This window comes from Lacerta agilis, chromosome 8 (assembly GCF_009819535.1).
Source record: "Lacerta agilis isolate rLacAgi1 chromosome 8, rLacAgi1.pri, whole genome shotgun sequence".
NCBI classification, from domain to species: domain Eukaryota; kingdom Metazoa; phylum Chordata; class Lepidosauria; order Squamata; family Lacertidae; genus Lacerta; species Lacerta agilis.
This window is the reverse complement of record NC_046319.1, coordinates 21794744-21819917: the sequence shown is the minus strand read 5'-3', so window position 1 is coordinate 21819917 and position 25174 is coordinate 21794744. Positions and strand designations below refer to the sequence as shown.

Below are 25174 nucleotides of genomic sequence, written 5' to 3'. Positions count from 1 at the left end.
CATGTTCCTGATTCACCCACCTGTAATCCATAGGAGGGCTATGATCAGTACTATGTAGCCACGTAAAGCAGCAGCAGGGTACCATTTTCAGTCTGAGGGCCATATTCCCTCATGGGTAACCTTCTGGGGGCCACATGTCAGCGATGGGTAGGGCCAGAGGCAGAACTGGGTGCAGCCAGATATGACTCTTACCCTTGTTATGTCAGAGGTTTCTACACACAGCCAATCCTACATACATCTCCCTGTATAGTCCACCCAGCCAAACACACTAGATCCAGAGGAGGGAAGCGGAGGTGGCCTGGAAGTTCAGGTAAGAGAGGCCTGGAGGGCCACATTTAGCACCCGAGTCTGAGGTTTCTGTGCCCTGATGCAAACGAAGGTCAGTGTCAGCTTCTGGCACCTTTAGGAATTTGCTGAAACCAATCTGCCCTCGAAGGGCATGCCCATCTGTCCCCAAGTCATGGGAACATCTGGAAGTCTTGCCACCATGGCAGAGTATGCCTGCTAAAGGCAGGGGATGGGGTGGGTACTTGAGGGCACTTGGTGATGGGTGGGCTCAAACCTGACACCATCGCTGATATGAGTGCATGGTAATAACAGTATTTGTAGCATGCTCTCTTGGGAGCACATCTCTGCCCCTAGACACAGATCAGGAGAGGACTGCATGCTGTGATGTCCTCTGCAACATAAAGCCCCACCCATCCACCCCAAAGTACTTTAACACATTCCTCATTTTCATACCATGTTCTCACTGAGGTCTAAAGCATCAGCCATTTCCAGCTTCGCAGTCCTCTCTATGGTCAAGTTGAGATCTGTTCTGGAAACACTGCTTTGAAGCTGGGAGGGTAAAGGAAACAGAATCATAACATTGTAGCATTGTGGAAGAGACTCCAACCACCTGCAATGCAGGAATCACACCTAAAGAATTCATAACAGATGATTGATCCACCCTCTGTTTAAAAACCTCCAAGGATGGAGAGTCCACCACCTTCTGAGGGAGCCCATTCCACTATCAAACAGCTCTTACTGTCAGAAAGTTCTTCCTAATGTAAAATAATGAATTCTGAAATATTCATGACACGTTTTCTAAAGAAAGCATCACCAGGATACCGTGCATTGTTCAGTTTACCTGATTAGCATCCGCTGCTGTCATCAAGGTTGTCACCTGCTCCTTCTCTGTTCTTTCATCTCCCTTCTCAACTGGGCCTTTTTTAAGCACTCTAAGTGGCTCTCCAATTCTCTCTTCAGAACCTGAGAAAGAGAAGTCATACTGTGCCACTTCCCGTTTCACTTGAAACTCACATTAAACAAGTTTTGCACAGGATGAAAGATTCCAGGGACAGAGGATGAAGACTATGGGGTGGAGTGCTTGGGACTAGGGCAGGACAGGCCCATGTTCAAATCTCCGCTCAGCTGCGAAGCTCACTTGGTGATCTGGACTAGACACTTTCTATCTCACATGAAACTCAAAATTCAACTGGAGAAGTGGTGAGCAGGTGTTTAATCCTTTACACACACACACACACACACACACACACACAATGGCAATTCATTAAATTGCTCTCTTTCTATTAATTCACAGAATGGGGCAGGGAATCTGAGGGCCACGTGCCAGTGGTGGGTGGAGCCAGAGGCTGAAGGGGGTGGAGCAACAAATGTGAATTTTTACCTCTGTGAGTTTCTGCAGACACTTGCACCGTTCTCCACCCGGGCAAGCAAGGAGCATTATCAGACTTCAAAGACTCAGTCCCACCAGGCAAAAATACTCAAGAGGGTGAAAAGCAGGACTGGTGAGGGGCATAGCTAGGGGAGAAGGGGTGTGGCTGGGGAGCATCCCAAGGGCCAGACAGAGGCTTGGAGGGTCACATTCGGCTCCTGGGTCTGAGGATCTCCACCCCTGCTATAGAAGTTTCTGACACAAGGATGTGGTGATGTCTATTCTGGGCCCATGGAAGAGCCCACAGAGCAAGGCAGGTGTTGCAGCGCTATGAAGAACTACTCATGAGCAACTTGCTCTGATGAGGGAGAGAGGTGGAACATAGCCCTTTTGAGCATTTGTACCTGAATTTAAAGGCATGTAGTAGCTCTGCTAACAAGCTACTTGTGACCATGTGTGTGTTTTACACTAGACCTGTGCAGGTGCTTGCAGAAGAGAAGCCTTATAGCAATGCTTGATTTCTTACTGCTGTTTCTCAGGTACTCAAATTCATCCCACAACTTGCAAAAGCTAACTGCACAAATCACTGCCTGCAAGCATTCCGTTAAATGTAGCACTCACCTAATGGGTGACCCCTTTCTAGCATTCTGACTCTTTGCCGCAGCTCAGCCAGGGCACCTTTCTGGCGACTGATGATTTCCTCGTGTCTGGAGCCTTTGCATCTTGCTCCCAGCTCAGCCAGGCTCAGGGAAGATGCCTGAAGGAAACAGGCTCAGGTTAATAATTCTCTTCTGAGGCAACAAGGTGATAAGGGCCCCCTCTGGGCAACTCACTTCCATGTGGATTCCTCTATGCAGAAATTACAAAAGGCGCTACATGAAAAGGGGAAGAAGGTCACCCGCAAAGAGTTACTTTTTTTTTTTTAAATGGGGAAGTAACTCTCTTGCATCAAAATGCCTTGGCAATGTTCCAGCTCACCATACAGGGAACAGAGACTGACAGAAACCTCAGGGCACAACCGGTATCTGGATTTTACAACATCAGCTAAGCTTGGTTCCTGTTTTTATCTTTCCTTATCTCTGCAATTCCCCCCTTCCTCCACTCTGCATGCACACACATTTTTCTCCCTTAAACAAATCCTTTGGTCTCATATTAGATCTTCTAAGAGCCCATTTATTTTTTATCTTTTAAAAAATTCCGAATTGACACATTTTTAACAGAGGCGTATTATTGATTTTATGGGTATGTAGTTTTTTAAGTGTTCAGAATTTGAGTATACATATGGAAATAGTTTATAAGATGTTTTGTGTACAGAAATTACAGAAATTATAGTAATGAAAGAGTTATATATATATATATATCTGTCCTTTTTAAAAATCAGAGTAAGAAACCCTTAAAGTCCACCCTAATCCACCAATGAAAAGGAACTATTCTTGTCCAAATTGCTCAGCAGACGCAACCTAATTAGTTGCTGCTACATATGGCTCAGAAAAGACTTTGAAAATTCACTTGTGGCTTTCCTTAGGGTGGATAAAACAGTCATTTGCAAAGATCCTAGGACCGTAAGACCATTCTGCTTTGTGTGCACTTGTGCAAGTATTTGTGAAATATAATGGGAGCGCCTGAGCACGTCCCTTTTTATTTTTTCCCACAAGCTGCCTTTCCAACTCTAATGAGCAATTACAATCACACTTAGCAGTTAACAAGACTTCACATTTTGCAAAGCGCTATAAAAACATTTTCCAGTTACCTATCACAACATGCCTGGATGATAGGTACTTAATGAGAATCAAGTTATATGGGACATGAGATAAATGTTAGCAAAGTCCTGTGCTGTTGCTTAAGCTGCTGGGGGTTGCCTCCTCTTGGGGAACAATCCTGCACCAGCTCCAGGGAGGTTTTGTTGGACAGAACAACAGGCTTCTGGGTCCTGCTCCGTCCACCCAAGATGAAGAAGCTCTTTGCCCAGTTCAGCTGGGCTTCACAGCAGCTGTACTGGAGCCCTGATGCCGCATCATCAATGGCAGTTACTTGTACTAGCAGCACGGACAGTTCCTATCACTGGAACAGAAGGGCAAGCTGACCTACCTACTGTGCAAAGGCTCTGTGTTTCGCATCTTCACCAGATGGGAAGACAGCAGGCTGCACGAATGCAAAGTGCCACATGAATACCGGAGAGTGGTTAAACTATGACATGACCAATCTGCTCCCCTGAGCAGGTATCAGTTTACAGGTAAGAGCTGGCACAGCCTGTTGTTAACAGTGCAAGTGGCAGCCCCTGGTTCAAATCTCAGCTCTCACTAAGTGGCCGTACGCAAGCCACTAGCACTCAGTCTCAACAGTTCCGTCTGTAAAATGGGGATAATAAGATGGCTCAGCTTGCAGGATCATCGTAAGGAATGCAGGAAGCTGCTGCAGACAGAGTCAGATCATGGGTGCGGCTAGTACTGTCTGCACCAGCGGAGGAGAACCTCCAGCCCGTGGGTTAAATAGGCCCCCAATTTGGCCAAGCCACGCCCACTTGCTCTGCACCTTACACCATATATAATGCAGGGAAAAGACAGAGCTGGTCTACACTTGACTGGCAACAACACTAAAAGATTTCAGATAGAAGCATTTTCCAGCCCAACTTTGTGGTGCCAGGGACTGCACATGCAGCCTGTTGCATTCCAAACAGGCTGCCTCCCTTCCCTGAATATTAATGAGATGTGTAGGTTATGTGACCGCTCATCGTGATGATAATCGCTTGGTGAGATATGCGGGGGTCTCACTTAGTCAGGCTCTGGGTACGCTGTCATTTTTCTAGGTTACAATGGATCATTACAGGCACAAAATGACATTTTGGCAATGCTGACTCATTCAACAGCTTTAGAGCAATTTAACATAAAGGGCATCTTCAGTCATTTTGTTTGCTTCCAACAGGCACAATTCTTTTGGAGCAAGGTGTCATGGGCTGGTTGGACGCAGAGGAATTATGGGAGGAACCAGCTGGGAAATCCCAAGGGAAAAGGCTCTGAGCTTGGGGACTGGCAGTGGCACGATGATGAGTGGTCAGAGGGAGAAAATTGGGAAGAGGTGTTGTAAGCTGAAGAGGTAACAGGGCTTAGTGAGCCAGGAGAGTCTGTGGCTGAGAGAAGTCCAGAAGCAGAGGCAGAAACTGAAGCTGAAGCAGGAGAAAGGAGGGAGGCCAAGAGGCGGAGATGACTCACGCTGGAGAAGAGTCATGAGGGTCTCTCCCTTCTGCTGTGACAAGCTCCCCTCTCCCCTGGTCTCCCAGAACCAGAAGAGGCATGAAAAGGGTGGAGGGGTCTGTGTCTGCATGCAGGCGCAGTCTCTGGTTCCCTGGAAAAGCCCTGGAGAGGAGGGGGCTGATTTTCATAGAGGAAGACTATGTGCTCATTAGGCCTGACACTCAACCATGTCTGTGGTGATCATGTGTTTGCTAATAAAGAGTTTACTCCAACTTTGAATTGTGTGATTACTGACCGGTGTGCTCTTGAGACACAAGGGTGGGGAACCTCAGCCCCAGGGGCCAAGTCATGCCACCCTCTTCCCAAGCCACATCCCTCCCCTCTGACAAGTAGCCCCTGAAAACCTGCCCACAAAGGAATTCACCTTTGGGCCAAAAAGAGTCCTCCACCTTTGTCCTGCAGGCACATAGATAAGCAGTTGGAATCAATCAGCCATGTGGCTGTTTCAAGACAAGATTCCTGACCAAGTTCAATCCTTGGCATCCCAAATTTGGGCTAGAAAAGACGCCTATCTAAAACCTTTGAGCACTGGTTACAGGTGGGTAGCCGTGTTGGTCTGCCATAGTCAAAACAAGATAAAAAATTCTTTCCAGTAGCACCTTAGAGACCAACTAAGTTTGTTCTTGGTATCAGCTTTTGTGTGTATGCACACTCCAAGAACAAACTTAGTTGGTCTCTAAGGTGCTACTGGAAAGAATTTTTTATTTTGTTTTGACTTTGAGCACTGGTGAGTGTAGACCAGCTTTGCCTTATAACTGCCCGACACCTGACATTGTATATATGGTGTCAGGGTAGAGTAGATGGGCATGGCTTAGCCATTAGCCCCGTGGGTTGGAGGTTCTCCACTGCTGGTGCAGACAATACTAATTGGACTCATAATCTGACTCTGCATACAGAACTCCCTGTGTTCTTTACAATTATCCTGCAAGCTGAGCCATCTTATTATCCCCATTTTACACCTCGCCACTGTCAATCTGGTTGACAGGGATTTGGTGCCCCAAGTCTTCTGCATCCATGTTCCCAGTGCATTGCTCTGAAGGCAAATACCAGGTGCAGGAGAGGTCCCCACTAGTACTACCAGAGTGCTCCGCAGTGTTCCCTGTTTCGAGTGCCACTTGCCTTCTTGCTTGTGGGGACTTCGTCCGGGGAGGAGGACCTCGTCTGCACGCTCTTGTGCTGCACAATTTTCTTGGGCTCACCTGCCTTTTCCTTCATCTCTGTCGCCAGCTCCTGCAGCTTCCCTCTGAGGTTGCTGTACTCCAAAAAGGAAGAGGAGGAAAAGGGGAAGGAGGAGGAGAAGTTGTTGCTAAAGGAGAATGATGGATGGTGGACACCAAAGGGTACACCAAAGGTTGATGTTAGCAAGCATCTAGTGAAGAACAGATGTTAGGAGGAAGCAGCAGAGTCAACCTACTGGCTGAACAAGCCCAGCAAACATCTACTGCATCTGGGACCAGCTTTCTATAGGCTTTTCCATCCCTTCTGACTCCGCTTTTTAAAATTGAGATATCAAGGGGCTACACCTGGGACCTTCCAACTGTACTCCCAGAGCTACCACCATCACCAGGAAAGAGTTTTTAAAACACATGGTTCTGGTGCAGCTGTATTTAAAACACATGGTTCTGGTGCAGCCCATCCAAGGGAGCCTCCTCGCCCCACCCCCCACCCCTGCACTCGCAGCAATGGCTCACACTAGAGATCAGTCTGGCATAGTGCTAAGAGTAATCAGGCTGGGACTGAGGAGACATGGGTTCAAAACACAAAACTTGCTGGGCGGCCCTGGGCTAGTCACTATCTCTCAGCTGAACCAACCTCATAGGGTTGTTGTGAGGGCAAGTCTGGGAGGGAACCATGAATGTTGCCTTCAGCTCCTTGGATGAAAAGTGTGATACAAACAACCCCCCTACCTTAATTCTTTGCTTTGTGCTTTGAGGTCTGCATCTTTCTGGTCCACAAGCTTGGACATCTCAAAGAGTTTCTCTCGAAGCTGGTTGAGTTCGTGGGCTTGGCTGTGGACAAGACGCCGTTTCTGCTCTAGCTCCATCTTCTGTTTTTCACTGAGTTCTCCTGCACAAATAGAGTTCGGAGTGGATTTGGGCTATCTTAGCTGTAGATCCTATAGATTTACATGCTGGCTGGGGCTGATGGAAGTTGGAGGTCCAACATCTGGAGGGCCAGAGGTTTGCCACTCCTGATGCAGGCACACACACCCAGGAACAGGAAAGACAAAGATGATGAACTATGACCAAACTTTCAGTAACTTGGCCCGATACACCTAAGAGGGCTTCACTTCCTAGGTCTGACTCGGAAGAGGGGGATTACGCTGTGGGCTCCCACAATACTTTTCATTTTCTCTTTCCTCTGGTACATGCGACTGTTCACCTTCTCTCTGTTTTTTTGTGTTAGCTTTGTGGAATGTTACACCTGCAGCGATTTTAAAACTAACCATGGTTAGTTTCAAACCGGGGTTTACAACCTGGGGGTGCACACATTCTAGTGTGAACTGGATTAACATTGGTGTAGATGAAATCCCAACTAAAAGGAAGAAAAAGGAAGCTCTGTGCATGATATGAGAGGAGGAAGGATTGTGTGAGCTGATAGGTGCTCCCATTTTCTCCTAACCAAACTTTGGATATTAGAAACTTAGGTCTCCATAGGGGCATTTGTTCAATTAAGAAATATCTTCTTTTAAAAGCATCTCTGTGTCGCATTAGCACAGCAAAGGATCCTAGAGCCATTTACAGTGTTGGCTCTACCACAGAGGTGGGCAAGCTGTGGCTCTTCAGATGTTGGTGAACGCCAACTCCCATCAGGCCCAACCCCCATGGCCAAAGCTCAAGGGCTGATGGGAGTTGGAGTCCAACTGTTTCCGGAGAGTCACAGGATGCTCACCCCAACTCTATAAATGTGGAACTCCCTCTCTCAAACACTTTCCAAACTGTAGGCACCTATGCACGCTTGCCAACAAAGTAAAAGCAAGGATCATAAACAAACAGCAACAGGGCCATCATGCACCATAAAAACTGGCACACATTTTATATATGTATTTGCTGCAGCCCAGACAAAGGAAGACACTTTCCCAGCAGTATCTTTCTCTGTATTAGGAAGCAAAAATTTGGTATCTGATTGAACTGATCCACTGTCCCTTTCTATTAAGGTGTTCCAGTTTTTTAGTTCTTAACAGTGCAATCCTATGTTTGGCTGAGTTTCACAGGCCTTGCTCCCAGATAGGTATGGGCAGAGCATTCCTGCTTTAGACTATAACTCCCATCAGGTCTGGCCAGCTGGGAGTTGTAGTTGGAAAACATCTAATAGGTTCCAGGCTGAGGATAGGAGGGAAGGTGGTAAAAAACATATTAAGTTATGTGATGCCATTTCACAAACCAATCACATCAGACACCCTGGCTCTGGCTTCTGAGAGTTCCTTCTTTAACTCTGAAATGACAGCCTCGTTGGACGCGATTTCATGCTTTGCAGCTGCTAATCCTTCCCTGAAGTTTGTGAAACAAAAATGAAGAAGCAAAAAATTCAGTCTGAATAACGCAGCTTGAGATGCTCGTTCTTTATCAGATTATTTTAAAACCTTTTAAGTCTTATCATGAGGAAGATTATGGAAAAACAAATCCCTCCAGTTTTGATGGGAGTCAATACGTATTTTGTGGGTACAAATGCAGATGGCTCTCATCAAAGTGGCTCATTAGCATACTGTCAAGTTATGCCATCAGAATGGGAGACTGATTAGACAAGCCTCAAAATATTACAATGCACTTTGGAAATATGACTCATTACCCCTGTTTAGAATTCTCACAAACATATGTTGCTATTTCCAAGACTTCCTTTTCCCACAGCTTTTGAGTAATTTATGCTATAGAGAGCAGCAATAGGAAGCCAATAGGACGTTTAGTGACTTACTTCAGGAAAACATTGGACCCTTCCGGGCAAGGAACCTCTGGTGGACGAGCTGGCAACAACTTGCAAGATTGCATGTCTGAGGAAAAAGAAAGACACCCGGCAGAAATATAAAAATATTCTGAGAAATGTTTCACATCTGGATTATTATCCTGATGACTTCTCAAGAAGAGAATGGAAAACAGCAGAGTAATAAAACCATACAATTAAAAACAAAATAAAAAAACTATTTAAAACATTTTAAAAAGAAATTGAAAGCATTAAGAGAACATTTAAATCGGTCTGGAGACCAACAAAAGGCTTTTGATCAGTAAACTATTGAGACTGATCAGCTGTCCCTAAAATGGTAGTTCCTTTAAGATCGTTTTTCGGACTACAACTCCCATCATCCCCGTGTTTGCTGGGGGGGAAAGAGAGTCGTAGTCCAAAACATCTGGAGGCCACTAGCTTAGAAAAGGCTGATTTAAATCAACATTTAATTGTTTACTCAGTTAGTGATTAAAACATTTTGATTTAAGAAAAAAAGTCACCCCTTGAGTTAATCAATCAGCAGGTTATTTTAGAAAACTTCAGTACAGTTTGTTGGCATGAACTGGCCCCAAGTATGACAGGATATGCCAAGGGCACCAGGCAAGAGCATTCTCTGTTTTCTCTGCTGACCTTCTATTTGCTTCTGAAGCTTTGCATTTTCCTCCTTTGCCGCCTTCAGCTTCTGGACAGCTTCCACAAATTTGTTTTCCAAGTCCACTATTGTCTTTGAGTGTTGCTTGATCTGTTCCTTATATTCTGTTATCTCCTCCTGATGCTTCTGCTTCTGCATCTCATTCTCATTCTCAATGCTCTTCAGACGTTTCTCCCAGACGGTTAGCTTCTCTTCCGCCACTGTCTAAAAAACAAACAAAAAAACAACAACACCCAAACAGAACTCATTCATTTTGCTCAGCACGTGGGTGACTTTTTCAGATAAAGCCATTGTCAAGGGGGCTAGGAGAAAATCAAACCAGCAAACCTTCATGTTTAGTTATTTATTTTATATGGTATTTTCTGTAAAGGCATGGACCTCATAAATTTAATAAACTTTTGTTGTTGTAGTTATTTATTTGTTCAATTTACATCTTGTCCTTAATCAGTTTCCTTGTCCCCAGGGCATGTTATTCTTAACAAATGTTGGGGGCAGTTGGGAGGGAGGAGATTAAGATTCACTTGAATTAGAAAACTTTCTTAATACAGCACTTAAATCAGTAACTGGTTTATCTCAGAGACGTGCTTTGAGATGTGGGAGGTGGGTGAGGCCAGACCTTAATCTCCAACCCTGCAAAATGGCCTGTCACAAATCTCCCATTCCAGCAGCTGCTGTCTTTCACCTCCAAGTTGAAAACGTGGGAGCAGCTGTCACTCCTCAAAGGGCCAAATCTGGGGCTAGGAGTTTCTAGCTGCTGAACACTCAAGCAGAATTGTTTGCAGTCTTCTGTCACCAGTTACCTTTCTCCTCATAGCCTCTTCTAGGCTCTGCAGAGCCTTCCTTATCCTGGAATTTAGAGCTTCTTCTGATTTTGTTTTAAGTTCAATTACCTGTAATGAACATATTATCAAGAAGTGAGAAGACAGAACCCAGGCTTCAGAGAATGGAGTGTGGTTTGTCTTAGCTAAAAGTCTGGCAGACCAGAGTTTAACTTGCCAATAACTGTGCTGCAGGAAATCAGACACCAGGAAGAGTCTGGATTAGAGAACTTCAGGTGAGAATGGCGGGGTGGGGAAGCAATGAGACGACACTTTATGTTATCCCTCTTTCAATCCTAACTTAGTTCACATATATTGCCATGCTACCGCAAAGGAGAACATGCTTCAAAGCTTACTAACTGGTGTTTTGCATTTATATCCCACCTTTTACTAAATGCAGCATATCTAGTTCTCCACTGCAGCCTCACAAAGAACCTTGGAAGGTTGAAAGACAGTGACTGGTCCATCATCACCCAAGTGAGCTTCATGGGCAAGTAGGGAATAGAATCTGGGCTGCCAGTATCCTAGTCAAGAGCCCAGTTTGCCTCCCTCCTCCTCACCACCACCTCCTCCTCCTCCTCTGTGATCTGGCTCCCTTTGAGACATACTGTCTCAGACATCCGGATTACATGAGCTTGCCCTGCAAATGAGGATCAGAAGCCACATTCAAACCATAATGCCCATTCTAGTGAAGAGGGCAGCACAGACCATACTGTACTTGGCTTTGACTCAATGTAGTGGAATGGTCAGAGTGTCAGGCTATGGCTGGGTAGACCTAGGTATGAAACTCCCGCTCAGCTACTTGGTAACCTTGAGGCACCCATGCCCAGTCTAGCTCCAAGGGTTTTTTCGTTTGTTTGCCTGTTTGTTTGTTTTTGAGAGGGCAAAATGTGGAGATGAAGGGAGGCAAGAACCACATACTCTGCCTTTAGCTCCTTAGAATAATAGTGGGATATAAAAGCGGAAAAGGACCTATGGTTAGTAAGTAACGTAATGTAGGAAGAAGTGCTTCCTTTGAACATTCAAAATGCAAAATATAAATATTTATCTCTCTAGCTGTTTGCTAGAGGAGATTGTGGGATGGCAGTGAGGAGGCAGGCACACGGATTTCTACATACTTCAGCCGATCGCTTCATCTGAGCTTCCAAATCTCGGACCTTTTTCTTTTCTTCATCAATGGCCTCCTTTAATTTTGCTTCCTCCAGGGCAGCCAGCCCCTCCAGAACCTGGGAAAGTAATTTAATTCTTCTTGTTAACATGGTTAAAGCAAACGAAGGAAATTTGCTAGGCAGAAATGGCTTGGTGACAGATGAACAAATGTTAAGTTAACATTCTGGTGGGAGAGGCCCTAAAAAATAATTAGCTGCATTGGGCACAGCATTGGGGGAGGGGGGAGTTACAAAATACCAAGCATATGAGCTACTGAGATGTAGTTTCACAGCATGATTGGATGGAGGATCAGAATTAATAAGATACCAGTTCCAAAGGGGGTAGACTTAGGTAATTGCATTTTTGTGTTGTTTGTTTGTTGTTACTATTACTATTATTGTCATTCATTCAAATAACCAGCTGCTTGCCACATAAAGAGTCTCCAAGAAACTTACAGAAATTTTAAGAGCATAAAGCATATCATTAAAAATGAACAATACATTTTAACAAAACCATACAATACCCCATAAAAAGAGCAATAAAAACATATAATCAAATAAACAGCAAAATCATCACCATCTATTAAACACTTGGGAGAAGAGACAAATTTTTTACCTGCCACCAAAAGGATGTTAATGACAGCACCTGGTGGACCTCACATCAATAAAGTTTGGTTAAGGACTGGAAATGAACCAGAATGCTAAACCATATAAGTGGTTTTGCAAACCATGGTTTCTGTTCACCATGGTTATGTGTTATATCTGTGCTGAGCAAACCCTGGTTCAAGAAGTTTCTCATCACCTCTCTGCTGGAAAGGTGATAAGCTGGTTCTACTAGGGCCCAGTGCTGGTGATCAGAGGACCACTGGAGCAGAGTCTGGAAGGCAGGTGCCTACTGAACTGAATACCATAGCACCAGGTCCCATAGAACTGAAGCCATGATCCTCATGAGCACCTTTCCCTAGGTCAAAGGAGCCAAGTACCCTTCAATATTGTCAGGTGGTCTGGGGGAGGGAAGGGTGTCAATCTGGATCATATCTGTGCTCCTCTTCCAGACATGTGATTCTGTATCAAGGAGGCTTAGAATGTAGTAGGAGAGGCCACTGAACCAGTTAGCTAAGTTTCTTCAAAGATAATGGCCTTGGCTGGCCAGTTAAGTACTGTTATTTACCATATGCCAAAAAGGTCTGTTGCCACAGAGGCAAATAGGTCATTCTAGGATGCACAGCAATCAGCCCAGGGGGCTGTGTGAGTGTGTGTGAGCTGGGCTGATGCTGAGAGTTGGAGAGACAGGCATGTCTTGCTCTGTGTTGGATTTGGGGCCCTCTTGGAAACTGGATGGGGAAGCAAGATCTCAGGATGTAGATATGTGAAAATAAAACCATATATACCAAAGACACCACAGTCTCTGCTGACCTTCATTCCAAGGAAACCAAACCCTGGGTAAGCATAGGAACCCCTAGCGTCTCTTGCTGCTCAGAGACTGCAGTGGTACGTAACCACACCTTGCAGGGAAGGCACCAGGTAAGAGCAAAGGAGATGTGATGCCTTTGAAAGAACATGGTTGTCCCAAAGGGACAGGTGTGCTTTTGTTGAAACACGTTGCTCACTAGGAGCTCTTTGTGATGCCGCAACAACTGACCTGCCTTGCTCTGTGGGCTCCTCCCTGAAAGCAGATCAGGGCATCTTGTTCCACCTTCTTCAGTTCTTACTATGTAGGCCTAGTATGTCCCCATTGCCACTTCCATTTAGCAAGGTGGATTCAAACACTTTTTAAAACACCCCTAAGCTTCTGCCTTTCTGTGTACCTTCTCATTCTCCAGAAGTTCTCGGTCTCTGTCTCGAAATTGCTCCTCAAGTTTTTCTTTCAGTTCGTTTAGCTTCTCCTGCACGAGGGAATCCTGAGACATCTCTGCCATCTTCAGCTGGTTCTATGGCAAAAGATTCAGACCATCAGGCCTGCGTTGGGCTACTGGCCTCAGCCAGAGAAGCTCACCTCAGGGAAAACACCTTTTACCTGCAATGTCTGGAGTTTGGCCATGGTCTCATGGTGTTTGCCCAGCAGCTTCTTTATGTAGGAAGCCATTCCTGACAAAAAAAAAAAAAAAAAGACAAGCATGATAACAGAAGGGAGTGACCAGGCTTCATCTCTCTCCCCTGTTTCCTGGAAGATTCCTTTATTTAGCCAGGTTTCCTTAAATGGAGCTCAGTCTGGTGCAGCAGTGAAAAACGTTTTGGACTAGGGCAGGACTAGGGATCCTGCAGCCCTCCAGAAGCTGACGGACTCCAACTCCCATCTGCCTCAGCCAGTATGGCTGATGGGTATTGTAGTCCAACAATGTCTGGAGGAACACAAGTTCGTGGACTAGGGAGACCCAAATTCAATTCCCCTCTCAGCCATGAAGACTGCTGGGTTCCCTTGAGCCCGTCACTCACCTTCATTCTAAACTACCTCACAGAGTTGTTGTGAGAATGAAATGGGGTGGGAGGGATCATGAACACAGACCTGTGCTCAATGGAGGAAGTTCAGGATTGAAAGGGGTGTGTGCTCGCACATGTATGTGTGTATGTACATACATAACGCCATTTCCTTCTACCTGGACAATTAAATTTTCTCTTTCCTGGATTACATGTTCTATTTTCAGGATCAAAAAACACATGGTTTGAAATCCCAATGTCTTTTTATTTTACAAAAAGCAGCTATAGCAGGTTCTGTTTATTTGTTTAGGAAACTATAAACTGCAGTTCTGCCAAAAATGGCACACAAAGCAGTGTACAATACTAAAAACTAAAAGCAAAATTATTACGGTCATGCTTACTAACTTATCAACCATTATAAACTTATGGCAGGTGGTGGGGCAGATCATGGTTACAATGCGGGTGCTGGATTTTGATTATGATGAGGAGGGAAGAGGGTACTTTGGCTAGGGCAGTGAACTTAGGGCAGCATTGCACTCTCACTTAGGGTCCTACAGTATGATTAATGTGCACAGAAAATGTAAGACAGACAAGGAAACCTTTTTCAGAGCCAGACACTTCAAGCCCCACATCCCGAAGGAGACATTCCACTGCATCCACCCAGCCCAACAAACTGCAGAGGACTCCGGCTGTTGAGGTCTGGACTCCCAAGGCAGGCGGGGTCAGGCACAGATTCTGGAGATTACAGATCTCTTTCTTCAAGCTGCTGCTGCAGTAAGAGGTTCCCAAGAAATCCTGGCAAGAAAACAGGGAAGAGAAGAAGCAAACTCACACAGAAATGAGTGTGGCTCATTCTTATCTTGAGGAAGCAGTGAAGACCCATTTCCCCACATAATATTCTCGGCTGTTTTTGTAACAGCTAGTTGCTCTAGCGATAAATCATTTGGTGTTGTGTTTCAACAGCCCTCATCTTCCTGTTACAAGGAAGGAATTCAGAAAAGACAACAATCCCCCCAAGTCATCTCTCAACACTCCAGAGCAATTACCCAGGCCAATTATTTTTCTTTCTTAAAAAAAAAGTAATTCCCAAGTATAAGCCTGATGAACTGGATACTGGCAGGGGGCAGACAGACGGATTCTTTTGGGGAGTCGTTTTAGCAATCTGGACTGGACTTATTTAGATGACCAGTGGAGCCTTTTTCATTACAGTGATGGGTGGGGCCAGAGGAAAAAAATGGGTGGAGCAACGGGGGAAATTCTTTCCTTTGTACAATTGGCTACATCCTGGTGGTGCCTACATCCATCCATTTTACCATCAGGTAAACCAGTGACATTACTGCAGTTCAAGGACACTTCCAGCTAGGCAAAAGCATTCAAGGAGGGCATGGAGCAGGACTGGTGGGGGGTAGAGCCTGGGAAGAGTCCTATGGACCAGGCTGAAAGCTCTGGAGGGCAGCATATGGCCCCTGGCCCTGAGCTTTCCTGCCCTTGCTGCAGACCATTCCTGTTTTCTATTTCTCTCTTTCACGCTTGTGTAGAATTCCACCATAACTCATCTAAACAAAATGAGAAAGCCAATATCCAATAAAGATGTGTCTAAAGGCATTACCTGAAGTTGATCCAATGCTTTCTTCAACAGCTCAATATTTTTAGACACTTCCTCTATTTCAGAGTTCTTGGCAAGTAACTCCTCTTTCAGCAGTGCCTCCCTTTGGCAATACTCTTCACTGATCACCTGGATTTCTTCTATCTTCTCAACGATCTGATATGTGTGGGTTAACAAAGAAAAAGTCAGTATATATTATTTATCTGCTCACTCCTGGGATTTATGCTTCACTTCCCAGCTGAAATACATTTGAATATTCATTTCCTCATTAAAAAGTAAAACTGTGTGTTAAAAGCACATGTCCCCACCCCGTTTTGCTCAAAATTCACCTCTTGTATCAGTGCAACAATAATGGGATCTGGTGAATTATCGCCATATACCTCCACCCCATAAGGAAGTGTGTGTGTGTGTGTGTGTGTGTGTGTGTGTGTGTGTATGGTTTGTGTGATGCTTTTAATCAGGGCTGGCCTGCTGGGGGACCTTTCAGTGGTCTCCTATGGCTTGCAGGCACAGCTTGCATTCACCAAGAGTTGTGTGTTCAGTATCATGGGTCCAATTGTTTGGAACTCACTTCAGACAGACCTCCTCCCTACGCAACTTCCAGCACCTACTGAAGACTATATATATATATATATATATATATATATATATATATATATATGTGTGTGTGTGTGTGTGTGTGTATGTGTGTGTGTGTGTATGTATATATATATATATATATATATATATATATATATATATATATATATATATATATATATATATATTCCAGAAGGCATTTTAACTGATGTTCAATTTTATAGCTTTAACTTATTTTGTGTACTGTATCTTTGTAAACCGCTTAGGGACTCTTGTATTTTAGAGGTATATAAATAATTTAGGTAATTTTTTAGTGCCCATGGCATGGCAAGGAACTCACCAAAGGCAGTGGGCAACAGCATGGTCCACAGCACAACATTAATCTTCCTTTCTTTAACGGGTGAAGATCTTACCTGCTGATCTGTTAGTGCCTTCTCTGGAAGTTGTGAAAAGAGAGCTTCGGTAAGTTGGTGTCTAAAGCGCTGTGCCTAATGGCAGAAAACAAAAAGTAAAAAAAGGTTGATGGTAAAACTTAACTGACAGCAGGGACCCCCCCCCACCTTCCATCACAGAACTGTAGAGTTGGAAGGTACACCCAAGGGTCATCTAGTCCAACCCCCTGCAAGGCAGGAATCTCATCTCAAGAATCCCTGACAGTGAGCCATCCAACCTCTGCTTAAAAACCTCCAGTTAGTGCACTAACTTCCTTGCTGAGAAATACAGTGGGTTGGAAAAGCAACTACGAATCTTGTGGAACCCAAAACATTTTCTTGTTGTATACATTTTAATGGACCAGAATCCACTTGATCATTTAAACAAGCCACACTTTGGCTAATTAAACCATGTGCAAACCAGGCCACCATTTCTGATGTTTCAGGTGCCCCTACCTGAGTTGCTGCCAGATCCAGATCCGACTTAATGAGGCGCTCCCTGCGCCCCATTTCTTGTAACTGTTGGGATCGCCTCTCACACTCTTTTTTCAGGTCCCCTTCAGCCTGAAACAGGGAAAGTCTGGGGATAGCAAGGCTGTACAAAAATAGGGTGGGGACCAAAAGGAGGGCAGACTTCAGGCTTACTGCATCTGCTTTGCTTTGCTTCTTATAAGGAATGCAAGACCTACCAACCAGACCAAACTGCAAAAGATACAAAAATCAAAGGACAAGATGCATCTCTCCCAGTTAGCTTTTCAGTAGCCTAAATTAGGTGCAAAAAGTCGCTTTGTTCTTGCTATTGTTAAAACAATTTGGAGTCAGAAACCCTTGCAAACCACCCCAAAATCTACCAGTAGATCATGTTCTATCTACTCTCCACTCTTGGTGTAAGTGATTCATAATGCTGCTTTTTTTCACCAGTATCATAGCTAATTCCTTTCATTCCAACTCTTTGATTCAATGAATCTATGATCAATGTAATTCTCTATGTCAGCCTTTCTCAACCTTGGGTCCCCAGATGTTGTTTTCTACAACTCCCATCATCCCTGACCACTAGTATTGCTAGCTAGGGTTGATGGGAGTTGTAGGCCAAAAACATCTGGGGATCCAAGGTTGAGAACCACTGCTCTATGCTTAATGTGCTTGACTGGAATGTGCCATTCTGCACTGGCCAGTCTCTGACCAGATGCAAACATTTTAACCTGTGGTTACTTTGCCATCTAGTGGCAAGATAGGATATGCACAGAAAGGCCACTTTTGGTGGGGCACTAGCTTTCATCAATGCTCTTAATGGTGTGTGTGTGTGTGTGTGTGTGTGTGTGTGTGTGTGTCTGTGTGTGTGTTCTACTTTTCTGTTTGCTGCCCTGGGCTCCTTTGGGTGGACCCATGGAATAGAAATTTAAATAATGGTAATAACACTGATTTATATTTATTTTTATAGGAGGAATGTGCGGCTGGTACTCTCATTCCCAGAACTCCTATATTCCCTTAAGGGAAACTGTGAAGAAAATAGCCATTTACCTTTGTTTTTTCAGCAAGTTTGTTGGTTAACATTCCGTGCTCCGTGCGTAACTTATTTATGTCTTCTTTGGATCTTTTGACCTGTAGCTCCAGCTCGCTGATTTGCTGTAGACACCAGAGGGAAGTGGGGAGGATCAGTTGTAGAAAACCACACCAACCTTTATCCCAAGGATGTTTTTAGTATGTAAGAAACACAAGCAAAGGTCCTCTGAGCTACGGGTGGAAAGAAATTCTAGTGGACTGTGGTCACAGTTTCCATTCTGATTCAAAGCAGAACTGATGCCTCTCAAGCAGTTAATGTTGGTTGGTTGCCGACTAGATCCGATTTCTATTCCAGTCATATTTAAACATGTAATACTTAAGTCACACCTTCTGATATTGAACACGACTGGTGTGTGCTGAGAGGACTGCAGCCAAAACAGAGCCAATAAGGAACAAGAAGGAAGGGCAGCCTGCTTGGGGGAGCCTCAAGCTTTGCAGAAGTTCAAACTATAGATAGATGCTAAAGGAGCAACCTCCCCTCCCCCGAAAAAAGGAAGTTTGAGCGTGCACAGCGGCCACAAGATTATATTTAAAAGCAGTCCTACTTATGAGTAGACTCATTGAAATTAATGGGCATTAAAGTATTTCAATGGGCTTACTCTGCAAAAAAACTTTAATGTAGTCAACTAAACACTACTCAAAATCAGACCCACTGAAATTAGTGGACCTAAATCAGACATGACTCTTAATTGCAGTGGGTATACTCTGAGTAGGAGTAGCCTTGATTCAACCTAGAATGTTTACTGCCAGCTGGAAAAGGGAAATAGAAAGTTGGGGTGGGGGCAGAGAAATGGGATGGAGTTTCCTAGAAGAAAATGAGGCTGGAATGCTCAAGAGGAGCATTCCAGCTAGGAGGAAAGCACACAGTGTGAGACAGGTGCAATAGGCAATCTTAAAACTAATAAAGGATTAAACTGCTATCGAATCCATCTATCATTCTAAGTCTGCATGGGTGTTATATTCATAAGCAAATGTTAAGTAAACTGAAGGCTAACTCACATTCTGATAAGCATTTACTTCTCTCTCTTTGAATTCACGCTTCATTTCCTCTTTAATCCTAGCACACTGCAATGAACAGAACAGCAACGAAGGGAAACATGATCAAGCAAGGGAGGCATTACCATGTTCACACTGGCGCTTCTGGTATATAGAAGGGTACCTCATTCCCATTTGAAAGTTCAAATTTCACACCAAATGATGTTTTGTTGTTGTTTTTAAAAAAACATAACCCCCCCCCAAGCAAAATATCATTTCTAAATGCAGGCGCCTTCAACCAGCTCCCTGATTATTAAAGACTTCTGCAAGAGTTTTACAGCAAATGAAGAAAAAACAAAAAAGCCACGAGCACTGAATCTGAGCAAGAACAACACAGGTTAAAGAATGTCAACTACATTGCCAGTCAAAGCCAGCTTGCTTTGGGGAAAGCAGGAGAAGAAGACCTTTTCTTTGCCACTTAAAACATAAGGTATCCTGGACTGTGATCACTTACACACAGTAGTCCATGTGTTGGTAGTCTCAAGACTTGATTACTGCAATGTGCTTTATGTGGGGCTTCCCTTAGGCCTTGGTCCAGAATTTTCAGCAAGGCGACTTGGTTGCTGATGGGAGCAACTTTCCAACAGCATGCAATACCTGTGCTGCATGAACTGCGCTGGCTGCCTATACACTACCTGTCCAGGTTCAAAGTTTCGCAACTGGTGTACAAAGCCATAAACAACTTGAGCCAGAGGACCTTAAAGAGCACTTCACCCCCTTTTAGGCTGACCAGAGCCCTGAAATTTTGGGAAGTGGCCCATGTCCCAGAAATCAAATCTCTTTATGTTTCAAAGGTACCGTTCAACAAAGTCACCGAGCAAAGTAACCGGTGAAGGTTTCTGGCATGCTGTGAAAACATTTTTATTTCAACAGGCATTTCCAGAACACGGATTTCATCTAGCCACTTTTAATGCTCCTGTTTTATTTATGGTGTATGTTATTCTGTATTTCTATAGCTTACTGGCCTTGCTTTGTACCCCAAATTTTATTGCCCTTGTGTCCCTGAACTCTGATAGTGCTTCTTGCTTGCCTAGACAGAGGATAGAGGGGGTGTGCGAGTGAGTGTAGAAACTAGCCTGATATACAAAAGTAAAGTTCACATTCGTCAATGTGCCCACTTTTGTCTCTGGGCCACCCAACAATGGCATGCGGCCCTTAGAAGGTTGGCCAGAAGAGAATGTGGCCCTCAGGCTGAAAAAGGCTTTTCAAATATCATGAGATCAAAACCAATAGATGATTTCCATCATTATGATTGCCAGCATTTTATGGAAACTATGTGGTCTTCCCATCCCAGATTTCTTTTGTAGAAAGTGTCCCCTCGGCCATAACTTTTGACAAAACAATGAGTTTATTGCTTACGATATGCTTGCGAAATGTGGCCAATATCCAGGGAGTTTATAATGTTCACGCCCATTTCTTTTTTTTATGTTTTGCCTCTTAGGGATGGAGGCTAAACTTGAGCATTTATTAAGCCAATTATTTATTGCAGATGACACCAGCAAATAGCAAGCTATATAAAAAGATACTCAGATAACAAAAAGGATTTTAGAAGACTGAAAACTACCTGGTAACAATTGCAAATACTTGAGCTAGATGCACATTATAAGAGCAAGGCCATTAACAAAATATATTACCTACTAAGCCGCTTGCTTTTTTAAAAAAATATATTTTTATTAAAGATTTTCTTGATTTACAAAGGTAATGCAATGTCTCTCTCGAGCCCAGTAGCGCCTGAAAGACTAACAAATTTATGTGGCGCAAGAAGACTTTCTTGTTATTTTGGAAGCAACAAAGTAACATAGCTGCCCCCTCTAGAAATTGTTTCTGGTTTTGATATACTTGATTTTATCAAGCAACCGGACCAAAGGATGCAAAGTTTGCAAAGCCTGTATTTAAGGGAGGTGATTTTCTTTTTAGTCATTTTTGTTTGTTTTGTTTTGTTTTGTTTACATGTTGGCTGCAAGCCACCCTGAGATTTATTTACATACTGTAGATTATATTTATTCCATATTTCAGAGAAAGCTCTGAGAAGTTTACAGCATCATAAAAATACCAGCAAAAGGCATTTTTTTTTTAAACCCTACATTTTGAAGCCACGGCACAACAATTAGGTATGCCATAAAATAAAATAAAATAAACCAGCCAACATATAGGGACCATAATAACTACTAGCAGTTCCAAAATACAGAAACTCAACAGAGACAACCAGAGCTACACATCAAGTATACAAGCATGTATTTATAAGTAGCAGTAGCTTTCTCACATGCAAGCTAAAGAAGAGCTTAGTTGCTGGATCAAGACACAGGCTGATCTAGTCTACAGTGTTCTCACAGTGGCCAACCAGATACCCCAAAGGGAAGCCTACAAGCAGGTCCTGAGTGCAGCAGTGCTGTCGCCACTTGCGATTCCCAGCAGCAAGGGTTCACAGATGTACTGCTATCTCCCATAAATCCAAACACAGTTTTCTACTGAGGAGATAAAAAGCAGCCTGGCCTGCTCCTCTGCCTTGAAACAGCTGCCTGGTCTGCAACAATCCACAGGCTATTTTCAGGGAAGTGCTACTCTCAGCAGCAGACCAGCTGTTCTAAGGGATAGGGACAGACGGGTAAAAAAGTTGCAAGCAAATCCAGACCAGGGTGCACGTGTACTGTGGACCAGGTGATAAACAAGCCAAGCGTCAAAGGAAGGACCAGTAGTAGCTCCTTGAAAACAGGTGAGGTGATGGCCAAATGAAAAGAATGCCCCAAATACAAAACGTATATTTACTTGGGAGTACTTTGATCGCAGGAATGCAGTCCTGAGCCATATTCATTAAAAACATTTGTTGTGAATTAACCTTGCCAGCTGGAAACCAAAGCACCACACACTGTGAATGGTTTCATTGTCTTCCAGTGGTGTCACAGTATATTTTTAGTAGAGTATGGGAGTGAATGGGTAGATGGTGTCTTTGTGTGGATTGGTGGATGACTGATACTGCATGAGCAGGACGTACCATATGATTTGTGTAAATGCATGGCAGAGTTTGGATGAGAGGTGTAGTGGGATGCATATTTTGAATCATGCTTTGCCTTTGGCAAGACAAAGGCTGAAGAAGCAAGAGGTCCCTGCTAAGGCGCTTTCAAAATGTGATGGGGAATTTTACTGTTTTACATTACATTGCACTACATCATTGTATTACACATTGTTTTCCTGTTTCATTCGACCACCACCACCCCTTATATATCAGGTGTGAGGAACAGTTGGCCCTCCAAATGTTGCTGAACTACAACTCCCATCAGTCCCAGCAAAAATGTGCAATGGCCAGGCATGAACAAATGTTCCCCACCTCATATATATATATATATATATATAGATAGATAGATAGAGAGAGAGAGAGAGAGAGAGAGATTGTGTATGTGTCCTTGTGTAAACCACCGAGAGACTGCCTTAGGGTTAAGTGTATAAATAATATGAATACTGTGCATAGATAAAACAAGTCAGCCAAAAAGCATCTGAATCAGTATTTTTAACTAAACTAATTGAAACAGAGGGTGGCAGCATCCACACTGCCTTTTGCTCATGCATGCCTAGAAAACTGGTTCTGCGTGTTTGAAGCAGAAGCTGGCTGTGCACTATGCCAGCTGTCTACAGCTTGTGATGGGGTGTGTGTGTTTGTGTGTTTTAAATAAGGATTCGAGCACTGGGATAAACTTCCAAATTGCATTTGAATTAATGTTTATAAAATTGCAAGTAGTTTGCCTGGAGTGGAGGTGGGGGTGGGTGGGGGAAGAAATGCATCGCACCTGGCATATTTGGGCAGCTGCCAAGGCCCATGAGCCCCAGCAGAGCTCGCCAGGGCTGGTATTATCACCTTGCCTCGGCTGCTGCTTACGATACTGGCGCTGGCAGTGCTACAGCCTCCAGTTACCCTCTCCCTTCAAAAAGCATTACGTGCTGCAGTGCAGTCTCTGTTGGGAGCCAGGTGACGGCTCAGCTCTTGACTTCATGCCATGCAAAAATTCCAACAATGCAATGCCCAGATTAGCAATGAGCTGTGGGAGTTGTAGCACAGGAGTCCTGAGCACTAAGTGGAGCAGAAGCTGCTCAGCTCGTAACAGTAGCTATGCCATGCTGGGTAAGCCCGTCTAGAAGGTGACAGGCGACCACAGTTGTGCCAGGGGAGGTAAGTGGTAGTGGGCACCAGCAGCAATGGTGGCATGGGGTGGCAATGGGGAACTAATGATTTAGGGGGTTCCTGACTGCTGGTGCTAGGTGTGGGTGGGTGTCCAGCTGGTAAATATGTACCCAAGCCTGGTGCCATTCCTGCAACCCAGTTAGTAATTGATTTGCAAAGGCAGTGAGAAGGCATGCTTACTTGCGGGGCAGGTAAAATGCAGGGAGGTATCTTCGGAAGGTACATCAGTGTGAAGGGACTTTCAAAAACAGGTTGCAATACGGTGTGGAGAAAGTCAGAGATTTCATTAGGCATGAAGACCTCTTTGGATCTTAGCCATTTCCTGTGATAGTAATGATCAGGAAATTTATTGGCTTAAAAAAATACATCCCCCAAGTATCAAATCACTGCAGGAGTACTAGTGAAAAATGGATGCAGGAGAGGTACTGTAAAGACCTTTGTGCAAAAGTGAAGGTTTGTAAGAGCACTCATCGGTTAAGAACATTACAAAAGACGGGGATAGAATCAGCAATGCACGAAGCAGCACAAGTCAAACCTACAGTTCTTAGAAAGGGCTTTGATCAGTCAGAGATGCACAATAATCTCTTTTAAGTGTCCCTTTGCCTATTGCTTTTAGAATGCTACGGGGGGGGGGGCATGATTTGGCTAAAATTGGGAGGAACTAGGGGCTGAGACTGTGTAGTTCGTAAGACGTCGCATAACACCTACCCAGCCCCAGAATTTAAATACTCTGAAAGGGAGCCTTATTGTTACAAAGGCAGGCATCCAACATAAAAAGACTTCCATGGTTTTCAAAGACACACCTAAGAATCAGGAGTGGTGATAGAAGTGGAAGTGCATTAATGAGTCACAGTGGAATTCAAGAGCCAGACGAATTCAAGAACCAACCTGAAAGTGAGCATGGGAGGCGCAGCATCGTGCAGCGATGGAAATAAGGTAGAAGGAATGACTCACGAAGCAAAAAAATGGCAGCCAGGTGGCCTTTCCTGGTTACTCCAAGGAAGAGCAGTAGGAGGCCATGAGGCTGCAGAGCAGGCTGTGCAGAGGGGTTGGTTCTACTGCATCACCTGACTCTCTAGGAGAGAGTTCTGCGGGACAGTCTCCAAATACCTACAGTTCCCTCTACAGTGAGTGGAGCCAGTCTACAGGTGTCACAGGGCTTGAGCTGCAAATCTCTACTGCAGGGGTGGGGAACCTCAGGAACCAAATGCAACCCTCTGTATCTGGATAACTCTCTAAGCCACACCCTTCACTGGCTCTGCTTTGCCTTGCTGGAATCTAATCATGCACTGATTAGAGGATAGAGAGGTGTGTGCGGAGAAACTAATATACAGAACAAAGCTAACATTTTCAGCAACTGCTCTGCCCACTTTTGCATCCGGCCCTGCCCACCTCTGGCATGTGGCCCCCAGGCTGAAAAGGGTTCTGAGCCTCTGCTCTTGTGAGATGTCGTAGGTGACTGAATCAGAAGTGTTCTGAACTGAGGAGCCACAGTTCCAAAACCAGACAAACGTGTCAATGTTAATCCAATATTCCTACAATTTAGTTATTCAAAAGACTTGCATGGGTGTGTGCATTGTGAGGGGTAGCACCCCACATACTAGAATCCAAGCAGGGTTTTAAAAACATGATTATTCACCTGGGCAGAAATCTGGGCAAGCTGGTTATCCTTCTCCCTGCTTTCTCTCCTAAACTTCTCCACATCTATTTTCAATTGCTGGATGTTATGATCCTTTGATGTAATGTCTTTTTGCAAACTGGTCACCAGTCCTGCGGGGGAAAATAATAAGGCATAATTTTTTTAAAAAAAATCTTCATAATGTCTTAAAGAATATTAATGAAATAAATAAATTGCTCAGAGGAGACTCATTGAAATGAGTAGACTTCACTTAGTCATGTTCAT

At 44.2% G+C, this 25174-nt stretch overlaps 1 protein-coding gene across 1 annotated transcript in view; it reads right to left on the bottom strand.

Moving 5' to 3' along the window:
• FHAD1 (forkhead associated phosphopeptide binding domain 1) overlaps positions 1-25174 on the bottom strand; it is a 39981-nt gene that overhangs the window by 4844 nt on the left and 9963 nt on the right. The window contains exons 8-26 of the mRNA XM_033156495.1: positions 24911-25041; positions 19062-19127; positions 18021-18125; positions 16956-17063; positions 16482-16556; positions 15493-15645; positions 14483-14678; positions 13483-13553; positions 13274-13396; positions 11436-11543; positions 10300-10389; positions 9478-9703; positions 8821-8896; positions 8293-8399; positions 6816-6975; positions 6028-6160; positions 2279-2414; positions 1130-1251; positions 742-837 (exon numbers count right to left, since the gene is read on the bottom strand). Coding sequence (XP_033012386.1) covers positions 742-837; positions 1130-1251; positions 2279-2414; positions 6028-6160; positions 6816-6975; positions 8293-8399; positions 8821-8896; positions 9478-9703; positions 10300-10389; positions 11436-11543; positions 13274-13396; positions 13483-13553; positions 14483-14678; positions 15493-15645; positions 16482-16556; positions 16956-17063; positions 18021-18125; positions 19062-19127; positions 24911-25041 — 2282 coding nt within the window. The remainder of the gene's footprint in view (positions 1-741; positions 838-1129; positions 1252-2278; positions 2415-6027; positions 6161-6815; positions 6976-8292; positions 8400-8820; positions 8897-9477; positions 9704-10299; positions 10390-11435; positions 11544-13273; positions 13397-13482; positions 13554-14482; positions 14679-15492; positions 15646-16481; positions 16557-16955; positions 17064-18020; positions 18126-19061; positions 19128-24910; positions 25042-25174) is intronic.